Source organism: Myxine glutinosa, chromosome 5 (genome assembly GCF_964187855.1).
Source record: "Myxine glutinosa chromosome 5, kmMyxGlut1.1, whole genome shotgun sequence".
Classification (NCBI taxonomy): domain Eukaryota; kingdom Metazoa; phylum Chordata; class Myxini; order Myxiniformes; family Myxinidae; genus Myxine; species Myxine glutinosa.
The window spans coordinates 62,465,952-62,479,234 of NC_136265.1; the positions used below are offsets into that span (position 1 = coordinate 62,465,952).

At 43.3% G+C, this 13,283-nt stretch overlaps 1 protein-coding gene across 1 annotated transcript; it reads right to left on the reverse strand.

The window, feature by feature from the left end:
• Positions 1-2,287: 2,287 nt before the first annotated feature.
• Positions 2,288-4,275, reverse strand: LOC137428570 (uncharacterized). Its single transcript, XM_068118475.2, has 3 exons — positions 4,218-4,275; positions 2,515-4,062; positions 2,288-2,424 (listed from the first exon to the last, which is right to left on the reverse strand). Exons 1-3 carry the CDS (start codon positions 4,273-4,275, stop codon positions 2,288-2,290), a joined length of 1,743 nt encoding a protein of 580 aa, XP_067974576.2.
• Positions 4,276-13,283: the final 9,008 nt, after the last annotated feature.

The following is a 13,283-nucleotide window of genomic DNA, read 5'->3' on the forward strand; positions in this document are numbered from 1 at the left end:
CGGAAGAGGAAACGTACAAATGGGATTTCTAACTAAACACTCTCAATGCATATCTGCTCAGATGAATGCAATATATCCTGAATAGCGAAACTGAATACTATGATATAACTAGCTTTACTCTTTGTGTATGTGCTTCAATATCCCAGAGAATACAAAATTACAACAATATGTTGGAAAACTGGCACTGCGGGCTGGTATTCAAGTTCCATTTTATTTCTTGGGAAGAGATGTGTTTTTAGAATTTGCCTCGTTCTCTGCAGATATTCTCTGTCAATTGTTTCCGCAATTGTTTTGCGAAATAGTTGGTCACACTCTTCTTCTCTGAGGTACATGCATGATGTTTTATTTTCTTGCTCCTGCATTATTGATCTTAGGTCGATATTTATTAGCGCTGAGGAAGCGCCTCTAGCGAATGACTTCCAGCCAGTGTAACGCGAATTCCTGTCACAGGAATTCTGAGATCATATAAGTGTGACGTGGCAGTTCCTGATTGGTTCGTGTTGGGGAACCCCTTCTCGCTGCCGACATGACGTAAATTCGCGCACGCGCACTGGTGAAGCTTACTCGATCTTACTCGATCCCATATTACATGTACTTTCATTGCATACAAATTATACTTCCTCCTAGAAATTCCATGCCCGAACCTCAGCGCAATCCAAGAGGATTCACTTGTTTTATCCAATTTTGTTGGTCAACCTCTTACGAATGGGCACTCTGCACATTTAGCAGCATTTTACAAGTCGTCTGAATACCATTTTACTAGTTTTAATGGTTCTGCAAATTTCCCGTCGTTTGGTTCGAAGAACATTAAATCATTAATATACATTAGATGTGTCACTTTTCCTGACCCATTGGACATTATCCTGTTAGATGTTCGGGTGTATCCCTGTCCTTGATCATCAATGAGTTTGCTCAGTAGGTCCAGAGCCGGGCAAAACAAGAGGGAGAGAGACAGTCACCCTGGAAGAACACATGTGGTATCTTCACTTCTGGTGTTATCATTCCCATTTTGTCATGTCGCTTTTTCTGTCTCAGTGCTGCAATATCAATGTGGTATTCCAGAGCTCCGTTGCTTCCTCAATGAGTTTGATTATTTGGGGATTTAGCTTGGCAGGGTGCATGCATTTTACCATCCACAAATGAGGGACACCAGCAAAAGCTTCTTTGCTTTGTCTATCCTTCAATGCATTTCATATCATGATAAATGGGAAAATCCTTCTTACAAGCAGAACACAAGAATGGCCTCTCGTTTGTTGGAATATCCATGTGCAGTTTTCAGAAGGTGGAACGAAGTCCTCTCAAGACTCAAAGTAGCCACCTCCATTTCGGTAAAATATCATGTTTCACAATCCAAATTGTGAAAAAGTCTTCTCAATGTTTTCTTCTGAGGATTATTTCCAGGATTGTCATTGTACCACAAACAGCCTCCAATTGTTTTAGTCTGTCCAACGATTCCTGGGGACTGTTTTAAAGTTCTAAGAGAGGTCCTTTATCATCCCCATTTTGTCAGAATTCTACAGCTTCCAGGTTCTCTTGGGCCTCATTTTTCAGATGCTGATTACTTGGTCAATTTCCTGATTTCCACATTATTTCGATCAAAGTCGCTGGTTACTGACCCTTTGATTAGCAATGCCATCTTTTCCTTTTCATGCACAAGTACAATGTCCTGTCGCAATGCTTTGTTTTCTCTGTTCACAATTGATGGGATGATTTGGTCACACGTGAGGACTGCATCCTCATGTTCAACCAATCGCTTTTGGTTCATGCTGCCTTGTTTTTTCTGAGAACCAGATGTTGAAATTTTTTCAGTTGTCCCAATGGTGAACGTTGCACACATTGTTGTCCTTTTGTGTATGCAGTTATTTAGACAGTTGTTTTTTCATATCCTGATAGAAGGTGACCGGTATTTTCTGTTTCTACCTTACAGAACCTACACCTTTTTGAATAAAAGTCAAGAGCAAGAACACTGAACGGATCAGGAAACAACAGAACAAAAGGAGCAGGAGAAACAGGGGGAGGAGGAATGGGAGGGAAACACCAACAGCAGAGGTGAAGGATAAAATAGAGGGAGAGTTGGGCAAATAAGACGAGTATGAAGGAAAGATGGGTAGTGGCGGCTGCATGGGTCGACAAGATGGATACAGAAGAAAATTTGGAAGGAGAAGGGTTTGGAGTGGGTTGTTAACCAGGGAACAAAATATCACGGATTGGATGAGGGAAGAGTGGAGTGACTTGAGATGGCGGTGAATTGGATCAATCGTGCCATCTTCTTGAAGATCTGTCGGGCTTAACCTGTACGTCTTCTCTTCTTTGTCTCTTGTGCATGGATTTTTGATGCCGCTTCAACTTGGATTGATACAACAATGCCTTGGTGCACACAGAACATGTGTGGCGCATCTCTCCGGTGTGTATTATTTGATGCCACTTCAAATTGGAGAAGTCAACAAAAGCATTGAAGCATTCAGAGCACTTGAAAGGTTTATCTCCGGTGTATTATTTGATGTCGCTTCAAACTGAAGAGATGAGTAAAAGCCTTGAGGCATTCAGAGCACAGGTAAGGCTTCTCCCCTGTGTGCATAATTTGATGTTGCTTCAACTCGGAGAGATAAACAAAAGCGCTGAGGCATTTAGAGCACTTGTAATGCTTCTCTCTGATGTGTCGTATTTGATGCCGCTTCAACCTTGAGACGTCAATAAAAGCCTTGAGGCATTCAGAGCACTTGAAAGGTTTATCTCTGGTGTGTATTATTTGATGTCGGTTCAACTTGTAGAGATCAATAAAAGCCTTAAGGCATTCAGAGCATTGGTAAGGCTTCTCCCCGGTGTGTATCATTTGATGCCGCTTCAACCCTGAGACCCGACCAAAAGTCTTGAGGCATTCAAAGCACTTGTAAGGCCTCTCTCCTGTGTGTACCTTTTGATGTGTTTGTAAATGTGATGAATGAGCAAAATTATTGCCGCACACAGGACATTTATAAGGCCTCTCTCCTGTGTGAGTTCTTTGATGTGTTTGTAAATGTGATGATTGAGCAAAATTCTTGCTGCACACACGACATTTATCAGGCCTCTCTCCTGTGTGAGTTCTTTGATGTGTTTGTAAATGTGATGATTGAGCAAAATCCTTGCTACACACAGGACATTTATAAGGCCTCTCTCCTGTGTGTTTTCTTTGATGTGTTTGTAAATTTGATGAATGAGCAAAATCCTGCCCACACACAGTACATTTATAAGGCCTCTCTCCTGTGTGTTTTCTTTGATGTGTTTGTAAAGATGATAATTGAGGAAAATCCTTGCCACACACAGTACATTTATAAGGCCTCTCTCCTGTGTGTGTTCTTTGATGTACTTTTAAAGATGATGAATGAGCAAAATCCTGCCCGCAAACAGTACATTTATAAGGCCTCTCTCCTGTGTGAATTCTTTGATGTATTTGTAAATGAGATGAACGAGCAAAATCCTTGCTACACACAGTACATTTATATGGCCTCTCTCCTGTGTGTGTTCTTTGATGTCTTTGTAAATGTGATGAACAAGCAAAATCCTTGCCACACACAGGACATTCATAAGGCCTCTCTCCTGTGTGTTTTCTTTGATGTGTTTGTAAAGATGATGAAAAAGCAAAATCCTTGCCACACACAGGACATTTATAAGGCCTCTCTCCTGTGTGCTTTACTTTTTGATGATTCAAGGATGCTAACCAAGAAAATTCATTGTTGCACACAGTGCACTTGAAAGGTTTCTCTCCCATGTGCATCCATCGATGCTTTTTCAAACGTGAAGCAAAAGGAAACGCCTTGTTGCGTACAGAACACAGGTTGGGTGTCTCTTCTGTGTGTATCCATTGATGCATTTGTAAAAATGATGAACGAGCAAAATTCTTGCTGCACACAGGAAATTTACAAGGCTTCTCTTCTGCGTGTTCTACTCTCTGATAATTCAAGGATGCTAACCAAGAAAATTCCTTGCTGCACACAGTGCACTTGTATGGCATCTCACGTCCTGGTGTTGCTTGACATAATTGGGAACTTGACTTGGAATAAGAAACCATTTTCAATTGATTCTCTGCAAAGACAATTTAGAAAACCATCAATAAATCATTATTACTGTGAAACATGCATCATTTTTAAAAAGCACAATGTGCAGTACTCCATTTTCATCGAAAACTGGCCCTAAAGGACAAAGGGAGAAATTGGTCAAAGGAGGGTGTGCCCACCCACCCAACCCCTCCTCACTCTCTCTGGTACTGGCTGTGTGGCGGGTGGTCACAGAAGTCATCGCTCTCGGGTTCTGGGCTTGGTCGCGGGCGGTGGCGCATCTTTGGCTCGTGAGCGCCTGTGAAAAAGATTGATCAAAAGCGCTCCGGGGCAGTCATCTTCGCGAGGAAGAATCCGTCTTTTTGGCTCTCTTTTGTTCTGGCCTGGCTCGAGGAGGCTGCGCTTTGTGCTGTGTGAACCTGAGATTTATCGGGGCCTTGTGGAGCGTGGAAAGGCTGGAGGAGGAAGTTTTGCCACCGCTTCGCAGCTCAGGTTGCCATGTGGCGATTCGTGCCATCTCGTGCGCGGAGACTCGGGGACCATTCACGTTTGTCCTCGTTGGAGCAGGCTGTGTATCGGCCAACTCATCACACCATTTTCTTTTCTTTTATCATTCCCTGGTCTGTAATTGTGTCTGAGTGGAGGATCCTCAAATTCGGAGTTATCGTTTTTTTTTTACCTCCACATTAATTTTGACATTTTATCATCTCACAATTATTTCATTGAATTCTTTTTTTTTTTTTTTGCATTCATTCTTGTATTGTGAATTTTACTTGTCGTGTGTGTTTATTTGTTTGTGGGTTCGAGTGATAAACCATGTGGTTCCGTCGTACAGATAAGACCCTGGTTTTCTTCACCCACACCGCCGAAAATAATTTCGCCAAGTTTTGAACAGCTGCCTCGGGGTTAACTGTTCGGCTATCTGCCCAAGGCTGATTTTCATCGGCCACGGACTCGACAAATGGTGTAAGGAGTTTGGGATCCGAATCCTGTGAGACACTCAGTGGGTGAGTGCGACACTCGCCGGGGTGAGAGTGCAACACTCGCCGAGTGCAAATTGCGTGAAGCTTTTGGACTCTAAATTTTAAATGATCGTCTTTCTCTCATCGAGGGGGAGGGGATCATAGTACCGAGGTCCAAATTTCATAGTGATTGCTGCCGAGAGAGGCATGCATCGCATGCATCGAGGCACCGCATGCATCGAGGAAAAGAGAAAGAGTAAGTTGGTGTGTCCTGAACCTCACACCTTGCATCAACTCGGATGAGCATGCCACCAATAATTCTGATGATTGTCTGGTGTCCAGACCAATCACGCTCCGCTCGCGGTTACTCCTCACTGTTGCTGATGTACTGCCTTCTTCATGTGCTCCGATGGTTCATACGCAGCATGAACTACATGTGATTTTTAGCGGGAAAGCGCAGAAAGCAATTCATTGTCACGGACGCTTAACTAACCATCAGTACCAAAAGGTGAGAATGAAGTTGTGGAGGTTGAAAGAGGTGACAGTGAGGGAGGCATTAAAAGAGAGGCTGAGTATGGTGGAGGATGATGTGGTTGAGCTTGAAAGTGGTTGGATGTCAATTAAAGATAGTCTGTTGGGAGCCGTTCGTGAGGTATGTGGATGGACAAAAGGACCACCAAGGCACTCGGAAACGTGGTGGTGGGATGATGAAGTTGGAAAGAAGATTGACGAAAAGAGGAAGAAGTTCAAGGAGTGGTAGAGGGCGAAGAGTATGGGGGCAGAAAAGGCAGAGCATGAAAGTTATAAGGCAGCCAAGAAGGCTGCAAAGAAAGAGGTAGCAAAGACCGTGGAGGCATGGAGGAAAATCTTCGGGGAACGCTTGGATTTGGAAGTGGGTCAGAAAGCGGTATTCGGGATTGCAAAGCAGATAGCGAAAGAGAGGTGTGATGCGATGGGGATGATTTGCTTGAAGGATGACGTGGGACAAATCGTTGTGGACCCAGATGGAATTAAAGGAAGATGGAAGAGGTATATGGAAATACTGTTGAATGCAGAGAACGAATGGGATGGCAACATGGAGAGTAACCCAGTTTTAGGACTGGCAGAGAAGACAACTGAGAAGGAAGTTGAGGAAGCAATAAAAGCAATGAAGAGTAGAAAAGCGGGAGGGCCGACGGGAGTTGTGGGAGATATGTTGAAGGCAGCGGGAAATTGGGGTGTGAAAAGAATGACAGAGATCTGCAATCTCGTGGTGAAACAAGGCCGCATTCCAGTGGATTGGGAACTGAGTACCATCATCCCTCTATACAAGGGGAAAGGTGACACACTGGACTGTGGCTCGTATCGAGCGATAAAGTTATTGGAGCATGGAATGAAGGTATTGGAAAGGGTGTTGGAGAGGAGGATGAGGAAGAAAGTGAAGATTGACGAAATGCAGTTTGGATTTATGCCAGGAAAAGGAACGACAGACGCGCTTTTTATTGTAAGACAGTTGCAGGAGAAGTACATGGACAAGAGGAAGAAGTTGTTTCTTGGGTTTGTTGATCTGGAGAAAGCATTCAATAGGGTTCCACGTGAAGTAGTGGCATGGGCATTGAGGAAGTTAGGAGTGGAGGAATGGTTGATCAGAGTAGTGATGGCAATGTACAAAAGAGCGCGCACAGCTGTAAGGACGAAGGACGGGAACAGTGGTGAGTTTGAGGTGAAGGTGGGAGTGCATCAGGGGTCGGTACTAAGTCCACTACTATTTGTAGCTGTGATGGAGGTGCCGGCTTGGAACATTCAGGAGGGTTTACTGTGGGAGTTGTTGTATGCAGATGATCTGGTGTTGATTGCAGAAAGTATGGATGGACTGAAGGAGAAGATGAACAAGTGGAAGGAATGTATGGAGACAAAAGGTCTGACGATTATTATTGGAAAAACGAAGGTGATGGCAAGTGGTAAAGCATGTGGTGAGGTGGAAAGAACTGGGAAGTGGCCGTGTGCTGTGTGCAGGAAGGGTGTCGGAGTGAATTCCATTCAATGTACAATGTGCACTGAGTGGGTGCATCAAAAATGTAGTGGTTTGAGAGGGTCATTAACCAGTGTGGCAGCTACATTCAAGTGTAAGTTGTGCACAGAGGGAGCTGCAGATTGAGGAAATGTTGAGTTGGATCTTGGAGACGGCGTGAAGCTGGAAGGTGTGAAAACATTTTGTTACCTTGGAGACATGCTGACTGGAGAAGGTGGATCAGACGCGGCAACGATTGCGAGAATGAGATGTGCATGGAAGAAGTTTCGGCAACTGAGTGGCGTGCTGATGAGGAGGGGAGTGTCGTTGAAACTTAAGGGAAAGGTGTGAGAAGTGTTATGATTTATGGGAGCGAGACATGGGTAATGAACGTCGAGCAGCAACGAAGGCTGGAAAGGGTGGAAATGCAAATGGTTCGGTGGATGTGTGGAGTATCGTTGAGAGAGAGGAAGACAAATGATGAATTGCGAACGATGATGGGAATAGAGCCTGTGATGGATGCTGTGAAGAGAAACAGTTTGGTCATGTGTTGAGGAAGGATGAAAGTGACTGGTTGAGAAGAGTGATGGAAATGAATGTAGAACAAGCGTTATGCCTAGGTCCCCCGTCGGTGAAGTGATGTGAGTTGACAAAGTGGAAGACGCAGAAAACATGCTATGATATGATATTTCGCTCACAAGGTTCAGACATACATGGAGGCGGCCATCTTGGATTTTGACGTGGCGACCCAATTTTAAACAGCCTTCTTGCTTGTGCCTAGATTCACCCACACACCAGATTCGAAGTTGGTACTTCGCTTATTTTTGAAGATATTTCGCTCACAAGGTTCAGACATATATATGGTGGCGGCCATCTTGGATTTTGACGTGGCGACCCAATTGTCAATACCGTTCTTCCGTATGCCGAGGTACACCTACACACCAAATTAGAAGTTGGTACTTCACTTATTTTTCAAGATATTCCTCTCACAAGGTTCAGACATATATATGGTGGCAGCCATCTTGGATTTTGACGTGGCGACCCAATTTTAAACAGCGTTCTTCCTTATGCCGAGATACACCCACACACCAAATTAGAAGTTGGTACTTCGCTTATTTTTCAAGATATTCATCTCACAATGTTCAGACATACATGGCATCAGACATACATGGCGGTGGCCATCTTGGATTTTGACGTGGGTTGCACCCACTCACCAAATTTGAATGCGGTCCTTCGCTTACGCACGCCCACATGCCCGCACGCAAACACGCATGCCCGCACGTACACACGCACGCACGGACGGACGGACACACGGATGGAGGGGAAAGCCATAGTCCCCCTTTCGCTACGCTGTGCGACGGGGGACAATGAAGGAGTGGATGGGGAAGACCGAGAAAGACACGGCTAAAGATGGTCGCAGAAGAAATGCGGGCAAGGGGGTTAACAAGGGGAGATGCAGAAAATAGGGCAAAATGGAGAAGATTGTCATGGGGACCGCAAGGCTAACGCCCGCTCTTTCAGGGAAAATGGCCTTAAAACGCCTGTTGTTGTTGTTGTTGTTGTTGTTGTTGTTGTTGTAGTATCAAAAGGCAAAGCGAGAGTTTGTCTGTTCCGGTGACGTAGCTTAAAGAGTTGGGTTCGAAGCAAAGGTCCAACCGCACCGATGTAGAACCTCAGATCAGGAAGGTCATATCTCGTACCTCAGAGAGGTGTTGGAAGTGTAAGAGAAATAAAGCGTGAGAATCAGAGAAAGTGAACAAAGAAATGAAACGATATGGAAAGCAGACTGTGAACAACAAAGGAAGAAAGAGGAATACAGAAAAAACAGGGATAACTGGTCGGATGAGAATATGCACAAGGAGAATTTGAACGGGGTTCAAGGAGGGCTGGTGACTCGTCACGTGTCCTGTCGTTTGTTCGTGAGCTCGGCTCTCGCTTTTCATTTGAATCTGTACCCACCTACTCACATTGCAGATCTCCACCCCTCTCCCCCAGTCAGGAGGAGGAGTTTGCCTGCCGACAGATCCTTCCCCCTCGTACCTGATTGGTGTTTCAGTACCCCAACTCCTGATGACATCTGTTGATTGGCCTTCAAAGTTTACCAAAATGCTAAATTGTTTTTCACATTTGTTTTGCGAAATATTTGGTCACCCTCTTCTCCTCTGAGGTACATGCATGATGTTTCATTTTCTTGCTCCTGCATTGTTATTTTTAGGTCGAGCAGCATTTTACAAGCCGTCTGAATACCATATCCTGAATAGCGAAACAGAATACTACGATATAACTAGCTTTACTCTTTGTGTATGTGCTTCAATATCCCAGAGAATACAAAACTACAACAATATGTTGGAAAACTGGCACTGCGGGCTGGTATTCAAGTTCCATTTTATTTCTTGGGAAGAGATGTGTTTTTAGAATTTGCCTCGTTCTCTGCAGATATTCTCTGTCAATTGTTTCCGCAATTGTTTTGGGAAATAGTTGGTCACACTCTTCTTCTCTGAGGTACATGCATGATGTTTTATTTTCTTGCTCCTGCATTATTGATCTTAGGTCGATATTTATTTTATCCAATTTTGTTGGTCAACCTCTTACGAATGTGCACTCTGCACATTTAGCAGCATTTTACAAGTCGTCTAAATACCATTTTACCAGTTTTAATGGTTCTGCAAATTTTCCGTCGTTTGGTGCGAAGAACTTTAAATCATCGATATACAGTAGATGAGTCACTTTTTCTGACCCATTGGACATTATACTGTTAGATGTTCGGGTGTATCCCTGTCCTTGATCATCAATGAGTTTGCTCAGTAGGTCCAGAACCGGGCAAAACAAGAGGGAGAGAGGCAGTCACCCTGGAAGAACACGTTGTATCTTCACCTCTGGTATTTCGATCTTTCCGTCTGAGTGATGCAATATCAATGTGGCATTCCAGAGCTCCGTTGCTTACTCAATGACTTTGATTATTCGGGGATTTATGTTGCGCACGAGCATGCTTTTTACCATCCACAAATGAGAGACACTGGCAAAAGCTTCTCTCCTGTGTCTATCCTTCGATGCATTTTATATCATGACTTACTAGCTTGGCTCGACTCGCCTCACCACACCTCGCCACAGAGGCACAGGCTTGTTCAAACTGAGCATAATGACCTGACTGAACTTGAGTTGCTGTATTTTCATGATTTACACCACTCATAATGCAAATATTTCTTTTGTATGAATTTATTTCTAATATTGGCGATATTATATATTTGTAATGTATTTGTCATCAAAAAATGCCCAAGTGGTGTAAAGATCTAACATCGAAATGGTCAAGGGTCGAAGCTGTCCAATTGGTCTGAAGGGTGTAAGGGGTCTCAATGGTGTTGAGGTCAAAGGGGTAGAAAGGGACATAAGGGGTGTAAAGGCTTAAAGGTTATAAAAAACGTTGAAAGGGTGAAGGGATCTCAAGGTACATAAAGTATTGAAAGGGTCTTAAAGGTAAAAGTGGTCTTAACGATCTTGAGGGTCTTCAGGATTTTGGGGTTTAATGGGTCTTACAGGTCTTCAGGGTCTTCAGCATCTTTTGGGACTTTTGGTTATTTTGTATTTTGTGTCTTTGGGGTCTTTGTGGTATTTTGGGTCTTCAGGATATTTGGGGTATTTTGGGTCTTCTGGGTCTTTAAGGGTCATCAGCATATTTTGGGTCTTTTGGGTCTTCGGAATCTTTTGGTCCTTTGAAGTCTTTGTGGCCTTTTCGGTATTTTAGGTCCTCCGGGTCTTTTGAGGCTTTGGGGTCTTTTGGATCTTTGGGATCCTCTGGATATTTAAGGGTTTATGAGGTATTTTGGTGTCTTTGGGGTATTTGGGGTCTTTTGCATAATTGGGGGTCTTCCAGTTATTTTGGTCATCTGGGTCTTTTTTTGAGTCTTTAAGGGTCTTTGGGGTTTTCAGGGTCTTTTGGGTCTTTATGGTTTTTCAGGGTCTTGGTGGTCTTAAGGGTCTTGGGGGTAATTAAAGGGTCTTCAAAGGCCTTTTCAAAGTTCAAAGACCTTCAAAGGTGAGAGAAATCATTTTCAATTGATTCTCTGCAAAGACAATTATTTAGAAAACCATCAATAAATCACTGTTGCTGAGAAACATGCATCATTTTAAAAAGCACAATGTGCAGTACTCCATTTTCATCGAAAACTGGCCCTATGTCTGTGCTCATCTGTCACAAGGCGGAACCGAAAGTAGAGGATCAATGTGCAGGTCCTGTAACAAGTATGGGGGGGACAAAGCTTTCAAGGTGGTTTCTATATAATTGAAGGGTGCTGAACAAAATAGGTAGGAGTTATCCTCTCACGAATGCTGGCATTTTTGGGTCCATCCCAAATTCAATATGGCTGAAGCCAGAATATAAATTGACCCTGCCTGACTAAACGAAGCCCATATGCTTCTTCGTCTATTTTATACAATGGATGTCAGGGAACACATTTTTACCATAAAAAACATTTATCTTCAAAGTAAATGCCCAAATCCCAAGAAGGCTGTCAAAATCCAAGATGGCCGCTAAAATCTAAGGTGGGTGCCATAAAAACTCTGGATGGATCCCGATACAGGTGTTCTTGGCAGTGTTGTCGGTCGAGAGACCACATTTTGTCGGTCTGTGTCTCAATCTCAGAAATGGTACTTACGACTACAACACTGGTTCTTGGTGTCTAAATATAGGTTTCTGGATCCAATAATTCAGTTTTGTATTGAATAAGACCGGAAGATTAACAGTGGCGTAGCTGGCCTTGTAAAATATTATAAACCACAAACACATATGATTAGCTTTTTAAACAGTCGTTAATGCTGTTGATAACATTAAACGAAGAAATTTGGAGGAATCCCGACATCCGTGAGGGAAGTATTACTTGCAGAACTGAGCGTAGATCTACTGTAATCTATATACCCCACACGGGTTGGGTAAATAACATAACCCTTCCTGCCACGAAAAAAGTGGCGTTTTTCGTAGCGGCCTTTTGAAACCCACCAATTAAGGTTTTGTTTTGAAAACCACCAATGCAACTCAATCCTTAACGTTTTGAATGGAGTGCTTGCTCAAATGCTTAAACCACTTGGCAATCTCTCCACAAGAAACTTGGTAAATGAACACCCCCAATGTTCTTGCGACCCGACCATAGATCGACTGTCATGTACATACACCAAGGAGGAATGACCCTTCCTGCCGCTCCTTTAGTGAGCAGGTGTACTATTAAATTAAAATGTCGGTCGGTGGAGTCAGCCGTCGTAATGACATCAAAGACGTAATGACATAGCGTGACGGACGGACACAAAACTGCCGCTACTTGAATATATAGAAGACCAGTCGAAAGCACACGGCATTGCCCGGGTTCTTTTTGAATGAATTTACTACTATAATTCAGCTTTTACTCGCAGCCGTAGAAGAATGACGACTATAATTCATCTCAGTTTTTAATTGTGAAATGGGCCCAGCCCGGCCGAAGCGGCCTCGAGCGGCCTCAACCGGCCTCGCCAATAAACATCCCGGGCCCGTCCCGACATTTTTAGTTCTTTTTGAATGAATTTACTACTATAATTCAGCTTTTACTCGCGGCCGTAGAAGATTAACTACTATAATTCAGCTCAGCTTTTAATTGCGAAATGGGCCCAGCCGAGGCGGCCTCGACCGGCCTCGCCACCTAGCCTATAACCATCCCGGGGCCCGTCCCAACATTTTTTGTTTCAAAGGTTTCCTCCTATCTTTCACAGTTCAGGAGATTAGCATGTGCAGACAAACAAACAAACAAAAACTTTCTTTTATACATGTCGATGATGCATTTTAACCTCCAGTAACTTTGCAGTCACTACGAAGGGATTAGTGTTGCGATTAGATTTACTATAATATTAACGTTACGTTATCATTATTCTGAAAATGAAATTACTAAAAAAAAAAACAAGGCTAATTCCTTACTTCTGCATTATTTGTACCGCACATCACTTATCATCGATTCATGAACCATACACCGCTTCAATCGAGAAACTTTGCAATAACGATAAAGGTATTGCAGTGTTACGATTGTATTTACTATTTTATCAGTATTAACACTATTATTATTACGAAAACAATACTACTGTATTAAGAAACCTGGGCTAATTTGTCCGAAGCGGCCTGAAGGTGAACCATGAAGGCATGAAGCCAAAGGCCTACATGCACTGTATCGTTGGAAGACCCGTAACGTCTATGCTTTTGATATTTGATGATCATTTTAACAATCGGTTTGTTTGTGTTTCACACTGAATGAAAAACGTAAAGGTAGAGCATGGTGATTGTGA